Source organism: Saccopteryx leptura, chromosome 2 (genome assembly GCF_036850995.1).
Source record: "Saccopteryx leptura isolate mSacLep1 chromosome 2, mSacLep1_pri_phased_curated, whole genome shotgun sequence".
NCBI lineage: Eukaryota > Metazoa > Chordata > Mammalia > Chiroptera > Emballonuridae > Saccopteryx > Saccopteryx leptura.
In genome coordinates this window covers 32,604,333-32,626,906 of record NC_089504.1, presented here as the reverse complement: position 1 = coordinate 32,626,906, position 22,574 = coordinate 32,604,333, and the positions used below count along the sequence as shown (strand labels likewise).

General features: G+C 38.7%; 1 protein-coding gene across 4 annotated transcripts in view; it reads left to right on the top strand.

Annotated features, from left to right (window-relative positions):
* Positions 1-22,574, top strand: part of INVS (inversin) — a 138,093-nt gene that overhangs the window by 43,972 nt on the left and 71,547 nt on the right. For all 4 annotated transcript variants that reach the window (XM_066367554.1, XM_066367551.1, XM_066367553.1 and 1 more), the window contains exons 4-5: positions 17,374-17,547; positions 21,748-21,915. In XM_066367554.1, the coding sequence (XP_066223651.1) occupies positions 17,374-17,547; positions 21,748-21,915 (342 nt within the window). The remainder of the gene's footprint in view (positions 1-17,373; positions 17,548-21,747; positions 21,916-22,574) is intronic.

Sequence of the window (22,574 nt, the reverse complement as noted above, 5' to 3'; positions counted from 1 at the left end):
AAAGTTAAATTTTTTAAGCAAATTTTATTTATTGATTTTGAGAGAGAAAGAAACATTGATTTGTATTTCTACTTTATTTATGCATTCATTGGTTGATGCTTATATGTTCCCTGAACAGAAATCAAACTCACAACCTTGGCATATGGGGACAACTCTTAACCAACTGAACTACCCAGCCAGGGCCAGTAAAAGTTATTTTAAATGTCACTGCTTATTCCAGATCTAAAATTAGTGTACAGTTTGACAGAAACAATAAAAATAACCTCTCACGTTAAACAAAAAAGCTAAGAAGGAATGGAAGAGATTGCACCATAATGCTAACAGAGCTTATGTTAGGCTTAGGGTAATGAAATTGTAAACGATCCGTCTTCTTACTTTATTTTACCAATTTTCAATAATTTTTCAATATATAATTCATAAATTTTGAATGGTTATTTTGGTTTTATTTTTTTTTTTTTTTACTTTTATTAATTTTTAGAGAGGAGAGAGAGAGAGAGAGAGAGAAGGGGGAGGGAGGAGCAGGAAGCATCAACTCCCAAATGTGCCTTGACCAGGCAAGCCAAGGGTTTTGAACCAGCGACCTCAGGTCGACGCTTTATCCACTGCGCCACCACAGGTCAGGCTTGAATGGTTTTTTAAAATATGTGTTTGTTTAGTTCCAGTTGGCCCACAAAGAGCTTGAGATAGATACTAAAATGTTGATTTAATTGTGACATGCCTGAACTCAGAGCACCTGTTAGAGTAGAATTAAAACATAGCTGTGGCAAACAGGACACCTACCTTACAAAATGGCACAACAAAAATAGCTTTTGATTTGCAAATCTTTCTTCCCCACTCCAACCACTGAACCTCAGCATTATTTTTAGCCAACTTAGTTTCCTGTCTCTTAGGTTCAAAGAGGAAGGAGCTAGAATGGTGGCAAAAGGATGAGTACTGCCCTGGCCGGTTGGCTCAGCGGTAGAGTGTCGGCCTAGCGTGCGGAGGAACCGGGTTCGATTCCCGGCCAGGGCACACAGGAGAAGCGCCCATTTGCTTCTCCACCCCTCCGCCACGCTTTCCTCTCTGTCTCTCTCTTCCCCTCCCGCAGCCAAGGCTCCATTGGAGCAAAGATGGCCCGGGCGCTGGGGATGGCTCTGTGGCCTCTGCCTCAGGCGCTAGAGTGGCTCTGGTCGCAACATGGCGACGCCCAGGATGGGCAGAGCATCGCCCCCTGGTGGGCAGAGCGTTGCCCCTGGTGGGCGTGCCGGGTGGATCCCGGTCGGGCGCATGCGGGACTCTGTCTGACTGTCTCTCCCTGTTTCCAGCTTCAGAAAAATAAAAGAAAAAAAAAAAAAAGGATGAGTACCGAGTCCAGGGGTTGATTTGTAGATGGAGGTAGGTTATGGTATGATGTTAAAAGATGGCTGGACTTCAGGCTAGAAAACTCAAGTTTGACTCAAGTATTTACCACTGTTAAGACCTTGGCTACCGCCTGACCTGTGGTGGCACAGTGGATAAAGCGTCGACCTGGAATGCTGAGGTTGCCGGTTCAAAACCCTGGGCCTGCCCGGTCAAGGCATATATGGGAGTTGATGCTTCCTGCTCCTCTCCCCTTTCTTTCTCTCTCTCTCTCTCTCCTCTAAAATGAATAAATAAAAATAAATAAATAAATAAATACATACATACATACATACATACCTTGGCTACCATTTTAAAAATACATAATAGTTATTAAGTCAGATTACTAGTTGGAGCTCAGCATTTAATTAAAACCTTTAATGCATAGCCTGAATGAGGTTCATTAAGAATTTGTGAGTTTAATTGAATTTTATGTTTATCTATATATTTATCTTTTCTACTAGCTAAGATATCGTATCCACAGTGTAGGACTGAAGTAGAAGAGGCAACAGATAGCCAATACGTTGTTTGAGACAGTTCCCCCAAAGGCCCATATCTTAACAGATTAGGTGAATTGCTTTTTTTTAACTGCATGTTAGTATCAATAAAACTAAGTACATAGTTGAAAAACTAAAGATGAGGCCTACCAGAAGACTCAGAGTGCTTCAAGGATCCATGAGGTAAACAAGATTTGTTCTAAATTTAATATTAAAACATGATTTTTAAAATAACTACTTGCAGTGCAACTCAGAAGGTGAGTGAAAAGAACAGGCCAGGCAGGTTATAATGGATATCATCCAAGTGAGAACAATGAAGAGCGAATTCTTTATTTTTTGGTATCTAAAACAAGCATGGTCAAATAAAAAGTTGTTTGGTTTACAAAAGCTACTTTTATGATGAGAGGAGAACCACAATGGTATCAGAGAAAGAAACCAGTATTTATCGAACCCTTTCTGTGAACGAGTCACTTAGGTTCTTCTTTTTACCAATGGGAAATCTGAGGGTTTGAGCAATAACATGCTCCCAGTTACCCGGATCTGATTGGTTCCAAATTTACTTATTGAAAAATAATATTCTCTGCCCTGGCTGGGTGGCTCAGTGGATGAAATGTCATCCCAGTGCGCAGAGGTTGCAGGTTTGATTGCCAGTCATGTATGAGAAGCAGTCAATGAGATCACAACTAAGTGGAACAAGTTGATGCTTCTCTCTTTCTCTCCCTTCTTTCTCTCCTCTTTCTTCCTTTCTTTCTCAAATCAATGGAAACATTAAAATAAATAAATATATGAATAATAAATAATATTTTCCTTTAATTATACTCTTCTGCCTCCCCATGAGGTAACATTTCTGCCCCCCCTAAGTCCTGAACTTCAAGTAGGTTATATATCTGTACAGTACTGTGAAATGATGTTATAAAAATCTTTAAGTCATATTTTATCATAATTTTCTTTCATTATTGTTATATATCATAATTTTCTTTGTTCATTTTATGCCATTTGTATCATCTCTACACCATTTTGTTTCTTATTTTTACATTCATCAGGTTTAAGTAAAACACTGCATTACTAGTACAACTGGTTTAATACATATTTGCAAAGACAATTTCCTCTTGGTAGGCATCTTGGGAGGGGTTTGATGAAAAATATCCAAGACACAAAACACAAATTGCTGTACCGAGTCTGGGATAACAGTTGAAATGGTGCACGCGGAGATGGTAGTGCTACCGGAAGCTGGTCTGCACTGTCGTACACCCAGCTGGGCAACGCTTGCGCTGCCAGACGTGGAGCAGTCATGGCTAGCAATTGTGGTCATAAAGTCGAATGATTGTAAGTTACATAGGTCGTAAGTCGATCAATATTTGTATACTTTCAGGAGCAGCTCGAGCATAGTTTTCTCCAAGAAGCCTATATCAGCCCCTTGAGTCTGGGTTGTGTCTCATTTTCAGAGTTCTTTTCACAGTCTAGCCTTACATGGAACTGATCTCATTCTTTGTATTATAATAGTGAATAATATTTGCAAATGGCTTTACTATCTATTATTTATTATCCAAAGTGAGGGATAGTTGGAAATTATAATACTGTGTAATAAGTGAATACAAGAGACTTGATATATACAACTGAGCTAATGTTGGCTTTGGAATTTCTACATAGTAAGAACTTATGTGGGCTTATGTGGGAACAAATTAATTGGAAGATGTGGGAATAAGATCCAAAGCTATCTTTTTTTAGCACTTTACGTAAAATTCAGAAAATGTCACTTGTCCATATCAAAGAAATAGGGAAGCAGAACAAGATGGAGATACGTACGGGTGCCGTATTGGAAATATCAAATCAAGGTCCAGCTCAGCTGCCGTCATTTTCATGAATTCTCTCCTGATCTAACCTGTTCCCCTCACCACAAAAGGCTGAAAATACATCCTCTATCCTATCCATCTGTCTCTATGGTCTGTTTTTGATTTTTTATGCACTTACCGCCCCCCCCTCCATTGCTTATACATATTAAGCTTCCAAAACCCTTAGCATATTGTCTGATTCAGAGTAATTACATAGTAAATAACTAGTGAATGTGAATGAATGGTTGAAATAGGTCCATACTTCTCAATCTTGGTACACTTTTGAATCACCTGCAGAGCATTAAGGGAATATTAATTCCAAAGTCTCAGAAATTTGATTACATTGATCTGGGTGGAACATGCATTCTTATTTTGGTAGTTGGTTGTTGTTATTATTATTTTTTTAAGTTCTTCAGGGTTGAGAACTCTTACAGTAGATTCTTTGTATAAACTATGATTCTCAAACTGTGGACTCCCAGACCTTGCAGCACCAGTATTTCCCAGAAACTTGTTTGAAATGTAAATTATCAGACCCCACACCAGAGCTAGTGAATGACAAACTCTGAGGGAAGGCCTCCGCAACCTGTGTTTTCAAGCCCTCTAGTCTAAATGACCCAGAAGCATGTTGAAGTTGGAGAACTACAGATTTAAAATAAAGCCTGACCTGTGGTGGCGCAGTGGATCAAGCGTGGACCTGGAACACTGAAGTCGCCGGTTCAAAGCCCTAAGCTTGCCGGGCCAAGGCACATATGGGAGTTGATGCTTCCTGCTCCTCCCCCCTTCTCTATCTCTCTCTGTCTCTCTAAAATGAATAAATAAAAAATAATAATTTAAAAAAATGTTTTTCTATAAATAAAATATCAACTATGAGAAACAAGATGCATTTTAAAATTATCCAAAAAGGTTGTAACAATTTAAAGAACCCTTCTAAAAAAGATGGGTATTTCACAAGCACAAACATCACCACATTTTATAATTTTTTTAAAATATTTACTTTTTCTATGAAATGTCCTCCATCAAAGGGACTAATTTTCATAATAATCTAAATAAAATATGCTACATTAGATGAGAAAAGCACACGAAATGTCTGGTGTTGGATAAGGAAGCTTCAGAGGCAAGGATACCTTTCCATAGTTTCTTAAAGCAAAGCCTGTCTTTTTTCTGAGCAGTAACATTTTCTCTTTCTGTTGTATTGTTTGACTCTGTGCCACTTGATAGCTCTGTCTATTCCTATGGAAACCAAGTTAGTGGATAGAGCCAAGGCTTGGAGGAGGCACTAGGGAGAAATATTAGAAGAGTTCAGCCACAGAGCAACTAAAGATGTTGCCTTTCCTTCAGTCAAATCCTCCTTGAGAGCCAGAATCTGTTTTAAGCCAGAGAGATGTTCTTGGCTGATGTATTGTCTAGCTGCTCTGCCAGATGGATGAACATCTTAAACTTGGAAAATAACAAATAAAGCTCCTTTTCTGTCTTTGAAGTGCCATTCTTAGCCTTTCCTTTGAGAATTGTGAAATAGCTTTGAAAAAGTTTTTAAAGATTTGCTTAAAGTGGCAAGTAGGTAACGTGATTACCATCGTGGTCATTGAGTAATTAGAAAGTTTACCTATAAACACAGTAGTTAGGCTTGGCAATCAGAAATGAAAGGCAAGAGGGAGAATGTGGCTGGGAAAAGCAGTGCAACTTCAGCTTTATTTCTATAGCTCAGTGGATTCAGTATCATTCAGAATGTTGGTTTATGTAATTATTTGCTTTCCTATAAAATTTATGTTAAATAAAAGTCCAAAGAAACCAGAGTACAGCCCTGGCCGGTTGGCTCAGTGGTAGAGCGTCGGCCTGGCGTGCAGGAGTCCCAGGTTCGATTGCCGGCCTGGGAACACAGGAGAAGCGCCCATCTGCTTCTCCACCCCTCCCCCTCTCCTTCCTCTCTGTCTCTCTCTTCCCCTCCCGCAGCCAAGGCTCCATTGGAGCAAAAGTTTGCCCGGGCACTGAGGATGGCTCTGTGGCCTCTGCCTCAGGCGCTAGAATGGCTCTGATTGCGGCAGAGCGACGCCCCAGATGGGCAGAGCATTGCCCGCTGGTGAGCATGCTGGGTGGATCCCGGTCGGGCGCATGCGGGAGTCTGTCTGACTGCCTCCCCGTTTCCAACTTCGGAAAAAATACAAAAAAAAAAAAAAAAAAGAAACCAGAGTACAACCAGACTCCTAAACCAGTCCAGACAAGAAAATGATTCAGGTAGATAAGAATAGTGTGGAAAGGCCTTTCTCCTTTCCAATCCATTTATACTCTGTATTTGATAAGATAATGGTATCTTATGGTCTACATAAAAGAACAATAATAACAGATTACTTTGTACTGAGCTATTTATGTGAGTATTTATTTTATGTTTATATTTCAGTTAGGATGTGGAAATTCATTTTTCCTGTTTTATGTGTTTTTATTTATGCCAGAAATTGCTGTCTTTGGATAAAACAGTTGAAGCAACTATTAATATAGATGACTCATAACCCTGTATCTTGAGTCTAGCCATCCCTTCTAGTCTTCAGATCCACATATATACATTTTTTTTTTGCTAGACGTCTTTATATAGATTTCCCTCACATGCCCCAAACTCCATGTGTTAAAAATACAGAACTCATAAATCTTCATTCCCCATGTCTATTTTTCCTTCCAGCATTACAATTGTTGGCACCATTTTCCATCTTCTGCTCCTTTAGGGGTCCTCATATATTTCACTAATCTGTCTCCTTATTTCCATTTAGCTCTCAATGTTTTTATTCTGGATTGCTGTAGTAACTAGTCTCCCAGCCTAAAGATTTGTTCCAATTAAACCAATGCTTCTTATAGCCCCCAGATATTTTTTAAAAAACACAAATCCAGGCATGTCATTTCTTTTTAAACTCTTCATTGGCTCCCCGTTTTCCATGGAATAAATTTTAGACCCTTTACCGTGCCAGTTTGGACTCTCCGTTTTCTAGCCTCTCTAGTCATATTTTTTACTTCCTCTTACACTGCGTTTCATATTACAACACACAGTGGGTTTTCATCACAGCTGCGGAACATTGAATCTCAGGAATCTCCTGCTTTTATAGTAAGCAGTAAGTCCAGAAGAAAACATGACCTCACCCTCAAGTTGATTGCTGCAAACACAACCCTGAGACATTGCCTAGGTAAGAGTGGTCAAGACTTTGCGTTCTCAGCATAAGAACATGCAGGGGTGAGTGGGACTCATGGTAAACTGTCCTTTCCAACAATCCATCTCTTAGTCCTGAATGGTCTTGACCTGAGCATGCCCTTTCAACAGCTACTCTGATTAATCTGAGCAACAGATGCTGGGAACAAATCTGTTGAATGTATTTCATACATCATTTAATTGATAGGACCTCAAGCAGTACGATGAGAACAACTTGCAGTATTGGCTTCAACTATGCCCCTTAGTATCCTGGACTGAGTCAATTGTGAATAAGGAGCAAGTACGACAGTATGTGTTATTTTATACAACCAGGATGTACTTCAAGGCTGGTTTGTTATCTGTTACGACTCATGCAAGACAGTTTGACTGGCTTGGCGATCTTTGATGTAATCACCAATAATTATTTTTTAATATTAAATATAAATGTATATTTTAATTAAAATGTATACTTACTATAAAGAATATAAAATAAAATTGTATTTTATATTTATATTAAATTTGTTAATTTAATAAGCATATAATTGTATCAAATATTAATAAAATAAGTATATATTTTATATTAAAATATATTTTAACATTAAATATAAATTAATATTAATTTATATTAATAACACATACCTTTTACTTTGTGCCCAGTCTGTGATGATGTATTCATTGCCATGTTCAGGGCAGTGATAGATCCAGGTGGCAAATTACCAATGACCTGGATAATGCAGGCTTATTTAGCAATTTGATTCTAGTCAGTCTTACCAGAAAATAGACCTTTACTGTGGGTGTCTACATGAGTGACCCACATTGTTTGATTTGCAGCTACAATTTATTCCAGTTTTTGTCCCCAAAGAGGGATATCTTTATACCATGTGTAGTCTTTCAAGTGACAGACCAAGTAACTAGAGCATTGGCAACAGCCCAAGAGTTTATAGTAACAGGCCTGTCCTTACCTGTTCAAGGTAAGGATGATGGCTCTCGGGCCACTGGGTGACTTACCATGACCACAGTCATTCTTCCAGTGTTTGACTACCCCCCAGTTGAGGTTTGACTGCCTCCCATGGACACCATCATGTTTTAACTCAGTCAAATCATCAGTTAACCAGGCCAAGGATTTCAGTGGAACCTCCATGCATCAAGGGCACCATTAAGCCAGCAGCTTTGCCTTAGACAGTGGCCACCTGTACACCCGAGCTCTGTCCTCATTGCCAGACAGGTTGGGCTACAGCAGGGATCAGGTGTATAGAGCAGTTGGCTCTAGGCTTTGCATTCCATTTCACTTTTGAGCAGCTGCTTGCTCATGTCTCAACAAAGTAAACATCTAATATTTTTTGTCCATTCAAAGTTCTGTATCGAAGAGCTAGGTCCTCATACCGTTTATTTCTACTTTGGAGATTCTGTGGCTCAGCAGCCCCCACCATGTTGCCTTTCACTTACTGCCCCATTGTCATGCTAACATCCTTTCCTCTGCCTGCCCAGAGACACCCGTCCATCCATCGTTCAAGCTGTTTGGTATAATCCTACTCCTCACCAGACTCGTTAACTGATAGAACAGTGGGCGCCTTACTTCCCCAACCTTGCCCACCATTTGGGTATGATTTCAGGGAGGCTTCTCATCCCTGAACCTGAATTGCAGGGCCCATGTCCTTACTCTTCAAGAAAACTGTGACCCTGTCAGCATCCCCTTCTCATTGCCTGTACTGTAAGGTCTTGCTTGAATTTATTTTACCCCACTTTTTCCTTTTGTATGTACTAACTTTTTAAAAGGTAATAAATTGGCCATGGGTACTGGTAGAAGATACAAGACTACCATCAGAGACCAAATAAAACCTTTTCTATTAGTGGCACAGCAAGTAGAAAAAGCATTTGCATGTTTGCATCAATTTCCTTTGCCCCCAAGAACCATGGCAACAATGCAGAGGACACAGAGGGACACTGAACACACAATGGGTTTACATGACATCTGAGGACTGCTGAACTTTGGGAATCTCTCCAGACTTTAGTTAGTATAAGCCACCTGTTCTTATGTAATGTCCAGGAGGGTGACATTACTTCATTCTTTGAAATTACTTGCTCCAAACCCAACTCTAAGAAATGGCCTTTGCATTCTTGGTGTACCCTGTAAGTGCATGCAGGGACAATCCTCAGGGCATATTGCCTCTCCCATCCCTACTATGGTATTTCCAAGACTCATTTGTGTCTGTCTGGAGCCATTACAGAAAAGGTAGATATAATGAGGTTACTGACATTGTGGGCTATATATTTCTCAGGATAGTGATTCTTTTTATTTTATTTATTTATTTGTTTATTTATTTATTTATGGCAGAGAGAGTCAGAGAGAGGGACAGATAGGGACAGATAGACAGGAAGGGAGAGAGATGAGAAACATCAATTCTTTGTCGCAGTTCCTTTGCTGTTCATTGATTGATTTCTCATATGTGCCTTGACTGGGGGGCTACAGCAGACCGAGTGATCTCTTGCTTGAGCCAGTGACCTTGGGCTCAAGCTGATGAGCCTTGCTCAAACGAGATGAGCCTGCGCTCAAGCTGGTGACCTCAGGATCTTGAACCTGGGTCCTCCATGTCCCAGTCTGGCGCCCTATCCACTGCACCACCTCCTGGTCAGGTGATAGTGATTCTTTTTAAAAAATTAATATGATAGCCTGACCAGATGGTGGTGCAGTGGATAGAGCATCATCAGACTGGGATGCTAAGGACCCAAGTTTGAGACCCCAAGGTCGCTGCCTTGAGCACAGGCTCATTCGTCTTGAGTGCAGGCTCACCAACTTGAGCGTGGGTTCATAGACATGATCCCATGGTTGCTGGCTTTAGCCCAAAGGTTGCTGGTTTGAAGCCCAAGGTCACTGGTTTGAGCCTTAGGTCACTGGCTTGAGCAAAGGGTCACTCATTCTGCTGTAGCCCCCCAGTTAAGGCACATATGAGAAAGCAATCACTGAACAATTTAAGAACCGCAATGAAGAATTGATGCTGCTCATCTCTCTCCCTTTCTATCTGTCTGTCTCTATCTGTCCCTCTCTCTGTCTCTGTCACACACAAAAAATTAATATGATACCTTGAGAGTTTATAAATATGTAATTATATTGATATCATTAAAATTAATAATAACATCATGTTTCTGTTATTTCCACTTCAGTTTTAAATGTTTCCTTAGGCACCTAATATGATTAGGATTCAGAATGAAATATGGTAAAATGCCTCCATTACATTCATGTGTGTTATTGTATATATAGTTATAATATCTTCAGGGCAAAATTATACACAAACCTACAAATGAACAAAACAGGGAGTGCATATTGTGTCTATAGTGAACAATTACTTGCTCCCCAGCTACAATGAGAATAACTATATGAGCTGAGGACACAGAGAGAATGCAAAGATACTAATTGGGAAACATGGCATCCCAGTGGGGAAGGGGCTGCTTTAGGGAGAGTTGGCCAAGTCTTGAGCATTGAAGTTGATTAAAGTAAGTGTTTTAAATGAAGAAGCAAATGTCAAAAGGCTTCTAGAAGCCCAATACAGAAACTGTGGTAGCCATCTGGGGAAGAAATGTGGAGGTGAAGATCCAGAATGTTTTGATGATCAGCTACCAGTTGTGTAGACGTTAATGGTTAAGGCACTTAACCAGGAACAGCCAGCAATTTTGTAGACTATGATTTCAGATACTGCTGTTCAGAAAGATACTCTCTATTTTTCTACTTAATGAGTGAAGGTGGTCCTGTCCACACTAAAGCCAAGAAAATACGTAGAATTGGGGGGATATTCTTTGCCTTAATATGAGGCCACAGCTTTAGAGGAAGCTGTTTTGTCAAGAGAAGTGGCAGGAGCAGGGCAAAGATCAAGGGCCAGGAAGCTACCCACTAGCTCCGTGGCAATAACTATGATATCCCTCATATCACTAGACATAGTGCTGCCAAAGATCTTTGTAAGAAGCAGTCTTATACCGTAGTAGACTGGGAGCTGGGTATTAGCAGCTATATAAGGGTGAGCAAAGAGGGGGACAAATGAAAAATAACAGCAAACAATCTTCTCTTTAAAATGTTCCTGCAATAAAAATTCCAAAACACATGAAGAAATCTAGTACTGAGAAAGCTAACAATATCATTATTCAGATCATGAATTCAATTCTAGTGGAATAGCATAAACAAGGCAAAATAAGTCACACAAAGAGATGAGATAATTGCAAAGCCAACCAAGAATTAGTATCCAGAATATGTAAATGACTCCTACAGATCAGTAAGAAAAAGGCAAATAGCTAAGATGGAAAATGAGTAAACAAACGCAAAAAGGCTAGTCACAGAAGGATGAAACAAATAGCCAATGAGTATATAAAAACATTCCACTGCAACAGGAAAATGAAAATCAAATCCCTGGTAAAACACAATTACTTGCCCATTTTATTGGCAAAAGTTAGCAAGTCTGGCAAAACCTAGTGAGGCAGGAATGTGGAGTTATAAGAATTCAGTTACATTACTGATGGAAATGTGAATTGGAGTAGCTACTTTAGAGAGCATTTTCAGCCCAGAAATTCTTGCAAATTTACCAGGAAATACATACAATAAAATTTATTATAATATTGTCTGTGATAGTGAAAAACAAGAAAGATGCTAAATATTACTCTTGAGAATAAATAAATGCAATATATTATTTTCATATGACAGAATACTTTCTCCAGTGAAAATGTATGAACCAAAGCAACTTAGAAAAATCTCAAAATATTGTTTTGAGTAAAAGGTGATGAGTGATTCATATAGTACAAATTATATAAAGATTGGAAACATGTAAAACAATGCTATATAACTTATGGAGGCATATATTTTTAAGAAATAAAAGATTTAAAGTAATCATTGGAATGAAAAACACAAATTCAGGAGAGTAGTGTCTAAAGAGAGAGAGAAGGTCATAGAATTGGGGAAGGGCAAAAAGGGAACATCAACCATATCTGTTATGTTTTACTTCTTTAAAAATGAAAAATCTAGCCTGACCAGGCGATGGCGCAGTGGATAGAGCGTCAGACTGGGATGCGGAGGACCCAGGTTCAAGACCCGAGGTTGCCAACTTGTGCGCAGGCTCATCTGGTTAGAGCAAAAACTCACCACCTTGGACCCAAGGTCGCTGGCTCGAGCAAGGGGTTACTCAGTCTGCTGTAGCCCCACGGTCAAGGCACATATGAGAAAGCATTCAATGAACAACTAAAGTGTCGCAATGCGCAACGAAAAACTAATGATTGATGCTTCTCATCTCTCCGTTCCTGTCTGTCTGTCCTGTCTATCCCTCTCACTGACTCTCTCTCTGTAAATAAATAAATAAATAAATAAATAATCTTTAAAAATGAAAAATTTAAAATTAAATATCAAGGTATTTCCCTCAAAACTTCTATATTGTTGTTGTTAAGATTTAATGGCTGTGTGCTTTTTTCTTAAAGAGGAGTTCATCTTAGAAAACTGGACAGACAAAAATACTATATAAAGTTAAAAGTGGCATTTTGAGTTGATTTATTTCCCAGATTAATTTTAAATTCTGTTCTTCAGGTCAGGGCACTTTTTCATTCTCTTTAACCCTTTTAGATATTATCCTCCTTCTCATACATTTAGGGGAAAGCCACATGTTATGATCATCTACATTACAAACAAAAGAAGAGGCCCTTGGTGTTAATAATGATGGGAAAATAAGATGAGGATTACAACTACCTCATGAAATGAAAACAAAACACTCCATGTTTCAGAGACATTAGGAAAGTTTTTCACATTTCAGCAACATTAATAGACCATTAATATGACCATGGTCATAACAGAGTTAATGTCCTTTTAATGACTAAATCAGGACTTTTCTATAACTTCAGCTCTCTCACTTCTGTCTTAACCATCAGAGTTTTCTTAAGAATGTACATTCTTTTGTTCTTTTCTCTCCTTTGCTCTTCTGCTATTTTCTACCCAGTCAAAAATTATAAAAGCAGTTCCTAAAACAGTCTACACCTCAGGATAAGGTTTATGTGATCCTAAGAGATGATACTAAATGATTAACTTCAAAATCCTCCCCAAAGAATTTGTGTTACAAGAATAACCCTGAAAACTTAAGAAGTCCCGATTTCAAGCAATAGTGAGGAAATGTTAGACATTTTGTTTCCTTTTGTATTGAGGAGGTTCTTCAGAAAGCAAAGTAGCCTCTAACATGGGTCCCCAGAATCATACAGCCTTCAAAGATAAAATTATCTTGCTGCCTCGAACTAGACAGCAAGTTAATTCCCCTTTTCCACTGACACGAGAAGTATTCTCCTGATTTTATCTCCATGGCTTCTCTGTCCCTTATGCTCACTCTTAGAATTGAGTTTGCATACACCGGGAATTTAATAAATACTTGTTCATGAGACCAAGGATGTTGACCTTGGTTCAACTGCAAAATATTGTTTCAAGTCTAAGCATTCTGATGTGTCTTTTTCCTTTCAAATAAGAGAAGCTGTAGTGATTATGTAGCTGACCTATCATAGCACCAGCTAAAATTCCCGTTGGGTATGCCCTTGTTGGTCCTATATCATCCTTATGTATGGGTAGAGTATAGATATCATTCTCAGTGTAAAGAAAAAATATCATAAAAACATTATTTATAACATCCCAGCTATTTTTACTTTTACCTATTCCTAACCTTTTATCCTGATCACTAACTGAACTATGCATACCATGTAAAGTCATCTTTTCCTATCTACATGCCCTCTGTCATGAGCCATTCTTGGTTTCACTTGACCGTCTGTGTTTTATCGCCTCCACCGCACTGGAAAACTGTTCATAATAAAACTAGCAAACATTTACTGAGCATTTTCTCTGTGTACTGTTCTAAGTACTTCATGGATATTATCTTTATCATATCATATGCATAATAATGTCAGGTACTGTTATTATTTCTGTTTTACAGCTGAGGAAGTAGAGGCACAAAAAGATAATTTATTTCATCTGTGAAAATTTTCCATACTTCCGTGAGCAGCAAAAATGAAATCTGTCAAAGATCTTTGTAATAAGTGAGGTTCAGTGCAAACATTTTATGTTGTCTGCTTAAGAAAAGGCTCACAACTGTTGAATGAATGAATGAGTAAATCAGTTATTACTAGATGTACCTTGGAGATACAGTCCCCAGAATAATGTAAAATGTGAATATGTGAAGTACTGTGTCTGTAACTCAGTAGTCACCCTGTCAACATATTCTATTTTCTTTTTCCTTCCTTTTTTCTCTAAATTTCAGAATCAAAATGGTTGTCTGATTGAATATCATTAAAAGGTCATGATGAATTATTCTGTAATATTTGAAATGTTATGCTTAGAAAGGTCAACCTTTATTTTTTGGTATGAAGTACCACATAGATTTGTTATTCCTGAGCACTTTTTCTTTTTTCAAAGAAAAGATGGCAAGAGATTTAGAGCAGGGTGCCCTCTTGAGGAAATTTCAGCACCTTCCTTTTCAGAAGTTGACTCTGGGCAATATGAGAAGTCCTGATAAATGGTGTTTACTATGAATGAAGCTCAGATACACAAAACATTAAAAAGTAAGAGTAAAAAAATAAATATCTAAGAACTAAGATTCCTAACTGCTATGATCCAATGTAGCAACTGTAAGAATTTTAAAGTAAAAACAAAACCTCTAGAGGGTATTTCATTTCCTCTTATTCACTCAGTCCTTCAAGTAATGTTTATTAAATACCTATTCTGTGCCAGGAACTATGTCAAGTACAATGGTCACTAAAACAGTCTCTGTAGCATAAAGCTTGTGAGGGAGATCACAGTGAAGAGAAATACATGTATATGTCATTATAAGCTGAGAAAAGTTATATAATTGATACAAAAGCGTGATAGAAAATAAAGAACAAATGGGTTCTCTACTTTGGGTGGTCAAGGACAAGCCTCTCTGAGTTGAGTCAGTTCATTTTTCAGTCCATTCCAAGTCTGTCTGTCTGATATAGACAATCTCATGGACCCCTTTTCCTAGCCTTATTCTTTCTTATCTTTGCCCCAATTCTTGAGCTGTGTTGAATCCTGTCTCTGCCCCTGTGAGCAAGCAGGCCACTCTCATCATTCTTCTGCACCTCATTGTTGCTGTGACTGGTCCCCTTTGCCTTCGAGCATCCTAGTCTGCATCATGGGCGGAGCTGCTTACTTAACATATGTCTTCCTTACTAATACTGATAGCCCCTCATAGTAGAACATCAACGCATTATAATCCCAAATGGCCAAGTTTCCAATAAGCTTAAGGATGGAGAGGATCTCAGAAGATGAAAAGGACAGATAACCCTGCACTATGCTTTGAACAGAGATAAATAGGAATGATGTAGACAGAAAATTTGATCATGCAATACTGTTCGGTTATGTTGATTTTGAAATATCTGTGGTACTAAGCATCTTAGGAAAGACATCAAAAGAGCTATTTTTGTGGGTTTTGTTTTGTATTACACAGACATACTATACTATACAGTATTCCCCCCTTGTTTGTGGGGAATACCTTCCAAGACCCCTGGTGGATGCCTAAACTCAAGGATAGCACTGAACCCTGTATATGCTGTGTTTTTTCCTATGCATACATACCTGTGATAAAGTTTAATTTATAAATTAGGCACCGTTAAGAGAATAACAACAATAATAATAAAATAGAACAGTTATAACAACGTGCTGTGATAAAAGTTTTGTGAGTGTGGTTACTCTCTCTTTGCTAACTGAGATGGCTACTGAATGACTAATGGGTGGGTACAGGATGCGGTATGGATACACCAGGCCAGTGATTTTCAACCAGTGCACAGCAAGAATTTTTAAAACATGCAGTAGCTGACTATTCAGTCAGGGACACTGACCTCTTTTTCTTTAGTTGTCAAAATAAAAAGTGACAATGACCATTACAATAGCCATACAGTGTGAATGAATCAAAATTATACCAATTTTTAGTCAGGTCGGCAAAAAAATTTTTGTTTGGTGCACCACAGAATTTTAGTAATTAGTTTATGTGTGCTAGGGGTTGAAAACTGCTGCACTAGACAAAGGGATGATTCTTGTCCTGGGAAAGACACAGCTGGATGGCAAAAGATTTCATCCCACTGCTCAAAATTACACACAATTTAAAACTTATGACTTGTTTATTTCTACTGTTTTCCATCTAATAATTTCAGACTGCAGTTGACCACTGGTGACAGAAACCATGACAAGTGAAACCATGGATAAGGGGGGACTATTCTATGATAATTGACCAGGATCCCCAGCAGTGTGTGGCTCTAGCCCTTATAGTGGTCTCTTTCTCCAGATGAGTTTATTCTACCAGATTGGTGGGTTAACTGATGTAGAGAGTATTGCCTGCAAGTGGATGGTCTATAATGACTTCTGAGTTGGTGTTTAGATCACATTTTAGTCAGGAACCCAAAGTTTGAACAAGTTGCTCCTACCTTATTGTGCCTATAAATAGTTGTATTCAAGAAAATTAACTACCTCCTCCCTATGAACCAGGTGACTGTGAGCAAAATATTTAATCCCTTTGAATATCACTACCTTCACCTGTAAATTTGGGTGTAAAATCTCTGCTTATTTCACAAAGTTGTCATATTTTGAATATAAACAATGTGCTATATTGGTCAGAATATGCTAAAACTATTATACTTACTGCTGCTAATCTATAGATAGCAATTTGGAGAATACACACAAAAAAATAAAATGTACAAACTGCTTTGAACCCAGTAAGTTGGTTCCTGATAATTTATTCTTATGAAAAAAATAAAGAAAAAACTATGTGGAAAAGATGTACATTGTAGCATTTCCTATAAAGAAAATATTAGAAATAATATTAGAATGGTTAAATAAAATGTTGCTTTTACACAATGAAATATTGACCAGCAACTCTATAAACTATATGCATATAGAAAGGGTATGAAAGGAAACATGGGCCCTGGCCGGTTGGCTCAGCGGTAGAGCGTTGGCCTAGCATGCGGAGGACCCGGGTTCAATTCCCGGCCAGGGCACACAGGAGAAGCGCCCATTTGCTTCTCCACCCCTCCGCCGCGCCTTCCTCTCTGTCTCTCTCTTCCCCTCCCGCAGCCAAGGCTCCATTGGAGCAAAGATGGCCCGGGCGCTGGGGATGGCTCTGTGGCCTCTGCCTCAGGCGCTAGAGTGGCTCTGGTCGCAACATGGCGACGCCCAGGATGAGCAGAGCATCGCCCCCTGGTGGGCAGAGCGTCGCCCCATGGTGGGCGTGCCGGGTGGATCCCGGTCGGGCGCATGTGGGAGTCTGTCTGACTGTCTCTCCCTGTTTCCAGCTTCAGAAAAAAAAAAAAAAAAAGAAAGGAAACATGAAAAAAATAAAACAATTGATAGAGCAGAAGAATTATAAGTATCCTTTTATTAATTTTAATGAATGTTATTACTTTAGCAAAATAATTAAAATACTTAAAATGTTAAAAATATTTGACCCTAAACTAAATTTCTTCTTACTGTCTTTCATTTTTTATTTAGGGAAATTATCGTTTCATGAAACTCTTACTTACACGGAGAGCAAATTGGATGCAGAAGGATCTGGAGGAGATGACTCCTTTGCACTTGACTACCCGGCACAAGAGCCCTAAGTGTTTAGCACTTCTGCTGAAGTTTATGGCACCAGGAGAAGTGGACACACAGGATAAAAACAAGGTAATGGAGTGTCAAAACCAAAGACAAATAGCAGAAAGCAAATGCGTCCTTTGATACTATGAACTCTCAAGGTAGAAGGCCTACAATACCATTCATTCATGTGGTAGACCAATTCCAAGTCTCTGTATGTCCGAGTCAAGTGTTTCACCTAAAGTGTGTGGTAGGTAGTCTCATCTCCTTTCTACAGAGGGGAAACGGAAGCTGAGGAAGATTAAAATTTTGCCCAAGATCCAAGTGGCAGTACTAGACATCAAATGGAAACCCATTACTGAGCAGCTAGTTGTGGGTAATGACCACGGTGGTTAGATTTGCAGAGGCCAGTGCCTGAGGCAGTGTACTAAGTGCATAGTTGTTGAATGGTCTGGGTATTGGCATCAGACTTCTTGGATTTCAATCTAGAAGTTGCCATTTACTTGTTCTGTGTCCTTGGAACAAATTATTCCTCTGCTTCAGTTTTCTCGTCTGTGAAAAGGGTGTTGATGAAATATTAATAGTTTCATTTCAGTTCTAATATCTGCTCTGGAATTTGTTGCTCAGACCCACTATCTTCCCTTAAATTTTAACATATTGGGCACACTGGTCATTGTTTTTTTTCTTGGTTCTTTTATGTGTTTGGTTTTTATTAATTGATTTTAGAGAGAAAGAGAGAGAGATGGGAGGGGGAAGCATTCATTTGTCGTCCCGCTTAGTTATACATTCTTTGGCTGCTTTTCATCTGTGTCCTGAATGGGGATCAAGCCCAAAACCTTAGTGTTTCAGGACGTTGCTCTGACCAACTGAACTAACCTGCCAGGGCCTCATTGGTCATTGCCTTGATCATCTTATTGCTCAGATCATTTTTGGATTTTTTTTGTTTTTTGTTTTTTACAGACACAGAGAGAGAGTCAGAGAGAGGGATAGATAGAAACAGACAGACAGGAAGGGAGAGGGATGAGAAGCATCAACCATCAGTTTTTTTGTTGCGACACCTTAGTTGTTCATTGATTGCTTTCTCATATGTGCCTTGACCGTGGCCCTTCAACAGACCGAGCAACCCCTTGCTTGAGCCAGTGACCTTGGGTCTCAGCTGGTGAGCTTTGCTCAAACCAGATAAGCCCACGCTCAAGCTAGCGACCTCAGGGTCTCAAACCTGGATCCTCCACATCCCAGTCCTACACTCTGTCCACTGCGCCACCGCCTGGTCAGGTCCTCAGATTGTTTTTTACAGGGAAAAAAGTGTGGGCTCTAGTTAGACAAGTACAATAATCCTCTTCATTTACACCAGGTACTTAATTATAGACTCTTGCTAACACTCCCATGTAATTAAACTTCTTATGATTAAATCCACTGGGATTATGTTCAATAATCTTTGCACTCCCATAGTATTTTTAGTTTTCAGATTTTGTTTAGTAGTCACTGACATAACCCAAAGTAATCAACTTTATTTTATAGCTTACTATGAACTAATATTAATCCTAACTCAAAACATGTCCACAGTTCTAATATTTTACTGAAAAATAAGCACTGTGATAAATCCACAACGACCATTAATCACTTAAGAAGCTGCGGATGTCTTTGGACTTTATAATGTCTTCCCCAAATATTCTAGAAATGTTCTACTGTCTTCTAGTGCCTGTATGTTATTCTGTACTGAACAGGGTGGGAGGCCCAGTGAGACTGATGGAGGATGAATCTGCACGGTCCAGGCAGGCACAGAGCAAAGCGCAAGACCAGTGCCTAGAGCAGTGGTTCTCAAAGTATCTGAGGGGAAGGATTAGTTTGTTTTTAATTTCCAATCTGTAACAGGCCAACAATTTTATGACATACATTAAAAATGAACAACAACAAAAAAAGAACCACCAATTAAAGAGGGGCCAGGAACATGAATAGACATTTTGCCAAAAAAGATACCAATGGTCAATAAGATACCCAACATCACTAATCACTAGGGAAAAGCAAATCAAAACCACAATGAGATATTACTTCATACCCTTTAGGATGCTGTTATTACTATCACACACACACACACACACACACACACACACACACACACACACACACGTGTTGCTGTGGATATAGAGAAATTTGAACCCTTGTCCAGTGCTGTTAAGAATGTAAATTGGGGCCTGACCTGTGGTGGCGTAGTGGATAAAGCGTCGACCTGGAAATGCTGAGGTCGCCGGTTCGAAACCCTGGTCTTGCCTGGTCAAGGCACATATGGGAGTTGATGCTTCCTGCTCCTCCCTCCCTTCTCTCTCTGTCTGTCTCCTCTCTTTCTTTCCCTCTCTTTCTCCTTTCTAAAATTAAAAAAAAAAGTAGTTGTAAAAAAAAAAAAAAAAGAATGTAAATTGGTGCAGCCATTGTGAAAAATAATATGACAGTTCCTGAAAAAGTTAAACATAGAATTGCCATGTGACCCAGTAAAACTCCTTCTGGATGTACAACCAGAATAATTGAAATCAGGAAGGAAGTAGGACGGATATTTGTACATCCACATTCATAAAAACATTATTTAGAATAGCAAAAATAAAGGAATGGAAACAACTCAGCTATCCATTGATGACAGACAGCTATAATAGATGAACAAAATCCAGTATGTACATAGAGTGAGATATTATTCAGCCTTAAAAAGGAATTACATCTTGACACATTCTACAACACTGATGAACTTTGAAGACATTATGCTAAGTAAAATGTCAAACACAAAAGGACAAATGTATGATTCTGCTTGTTAAGTACCTAGAATAGTCAAATTCATAGATACAGAAAGTAGAACAGTGGTTGCCAGGGCTGGGAGGTGGTGGGAATTGGAAGTTATTATTAAGTGGGTGTGGAGTTTCAGTTTGGGAAGTTGGAAAATACTGGGGATGGATGGTCTGATGATTGCATAACAGTTTGAATGTACGGTATTTAGTGCCACTGAACTGTACAGTTAATATAGAGAGTTTTATGTTATGTATATCACAGTAAAAAAGAATTACTAGGGCCTGACCTGTGGTGGCGCAGTGGATAAAACGTCGACCTGGAATGCTGAGGTCGCTTGTTCGAAACCTGCACTTGCCTGGTCAAGGCACATATGGGAGTTGATGCTTCCTGCTCCTCCCCCCTTTCTCTCTCTCTCTCTCTCCTCTCTAAAATGAATAAATAAATTTAAAAAAATTTAAAAAAGAATTACTAGGAAAATAAAAAACAAAGATGTAAAGAATACAGTCTCAAACTTTTTACTTTTAAATTCAACAGATATATTTCAATAAATATATTCAGAACAAACATAACATGGGAAAGAAAAGCATTATAAAAACTGTACGTTATTTATTGAAAATGTTGTTATAGGCAATTAATTACTATTGTATTTGTGACTTTTTTGTCCTGCAATTATTAATAAATAAATAAAAGGTGGTAAGTTAAATATTAACTCTTTATGTTAGATGCCTATCAGGTACACTTTGAATGAATACCACGTATGTACAAATGGTGACAGTACTACTTGAAAGGGATAAAGTATATCTTAACAGTTTCTATGTGTCTTTTTAATATATCTCTTGGTCCAGAAAGCAGTCTGATGAGTATGCAGAAGAGATTTTAAAGCAATGTCAACACATTCTGGACATTCATTTTTAACTTTATCTAAAGCAAATCATGTTTTATTTTCAAAATGTCTCTTTCATCAATAACTAGGTCTAACAATTTGTCATGTAAAATTATAGTTAAACTTATTCTTTGATACAAGAAAAGAATTCCAGATGTATGATTTCTACAAATGGATTTTCTTTTTGATAGATAATAAAATTCAAAACATTGTATCAAATTCTTAAGGTGCTGGGTGGAATATGAAGATCATCACTTATTTTGTTGATAGTTTTTCATAAATTATCGGACTGCTTTTCTCTTTCTCGGTATTATCTTTTCTTAGCACCTGATGACCTACCTGCTTACATGGTGAAGAGGGGAGATCCTGGAGGCAGAATGCCCCGGTTAAAATCTCAGTTTGCCACTTACTGCCTGGATGTCCCTGAGCAGATTACTCATCCTGCTTGTGCTCAGTTTCCTCCTTAATCACATGCAAATTCAAGGGTACTTTCCCAGATTTGTCATGACAACTAGTAAGATAAAATATACATAAAACTCTTACAACAGTGCCTTTTACATAGTAAAAACCTGGGGAAATTTTGTTGTTGTGCTGTTATTGTTACTGTTATTTTGAGAATCTCAATTTTGCAGCAAACAGCTCTGCATTGGAGTGCGTACTACAATAACCCTGAGCACGTGAAGCTGCTTATCAAGCATGATTCCAACATCGGGATTCCCGATGTTGAAGGCAAGATTCCACTCCACTGGGCAGCCAATCACAAAGATCCGAGCGCTGTCCATACAGTGCGATGCATTCTGGTGAGTACGGTGGTGCTGCTTAGAGCTGGGCAGCCTTTCCAAAACAATTTTTCTCTTATGAAATAGCTAGTATACACAAAAGCATATCCTGTGTATGACACACAAGCGAATTATCAAGCCAAGGAATATGACAAACATGTGAACACCTCACTCAAGAAATAGAACATTGTAATACCACTATTTAAGACCATTTAGAAGTTTTCTATGTGCCAATTTTAGTGATACATGCTCGTTCCTGTCCCTCATCCACTTCTTTTTGAATTTATATTTCTCATTCTCTGACTTTGATTATACTTGTTTTTATTAAATAGTGAATAGATATAAGTGAATGGTTGTAAAATAGATGTAAGATATAAAGAATAAGGAGACAACAAATACTCATGCACTCAGATCTATCATCCAGTTTACTAAATCTTTCTTCTGAGTCTAGTCTCTTATTTACTTTGTTCATTGACTCTTTTTTATTTTTTTATTCAGTGAGAGGAGGAGAGGCAAAGAGACAGAGAGACAGACTCCTGCATGTTTCTTGACCGGGATCCACCCGGCAAGCCCACTAGGGGGTGATACTCTGCCCATCCAGGGCGTTGCTCCATTGCTCAGCAACCAAGCTCTTCTTAGCACCTGAGGTGGAGGCCATGGAGCCATCATCAGCACCCAGG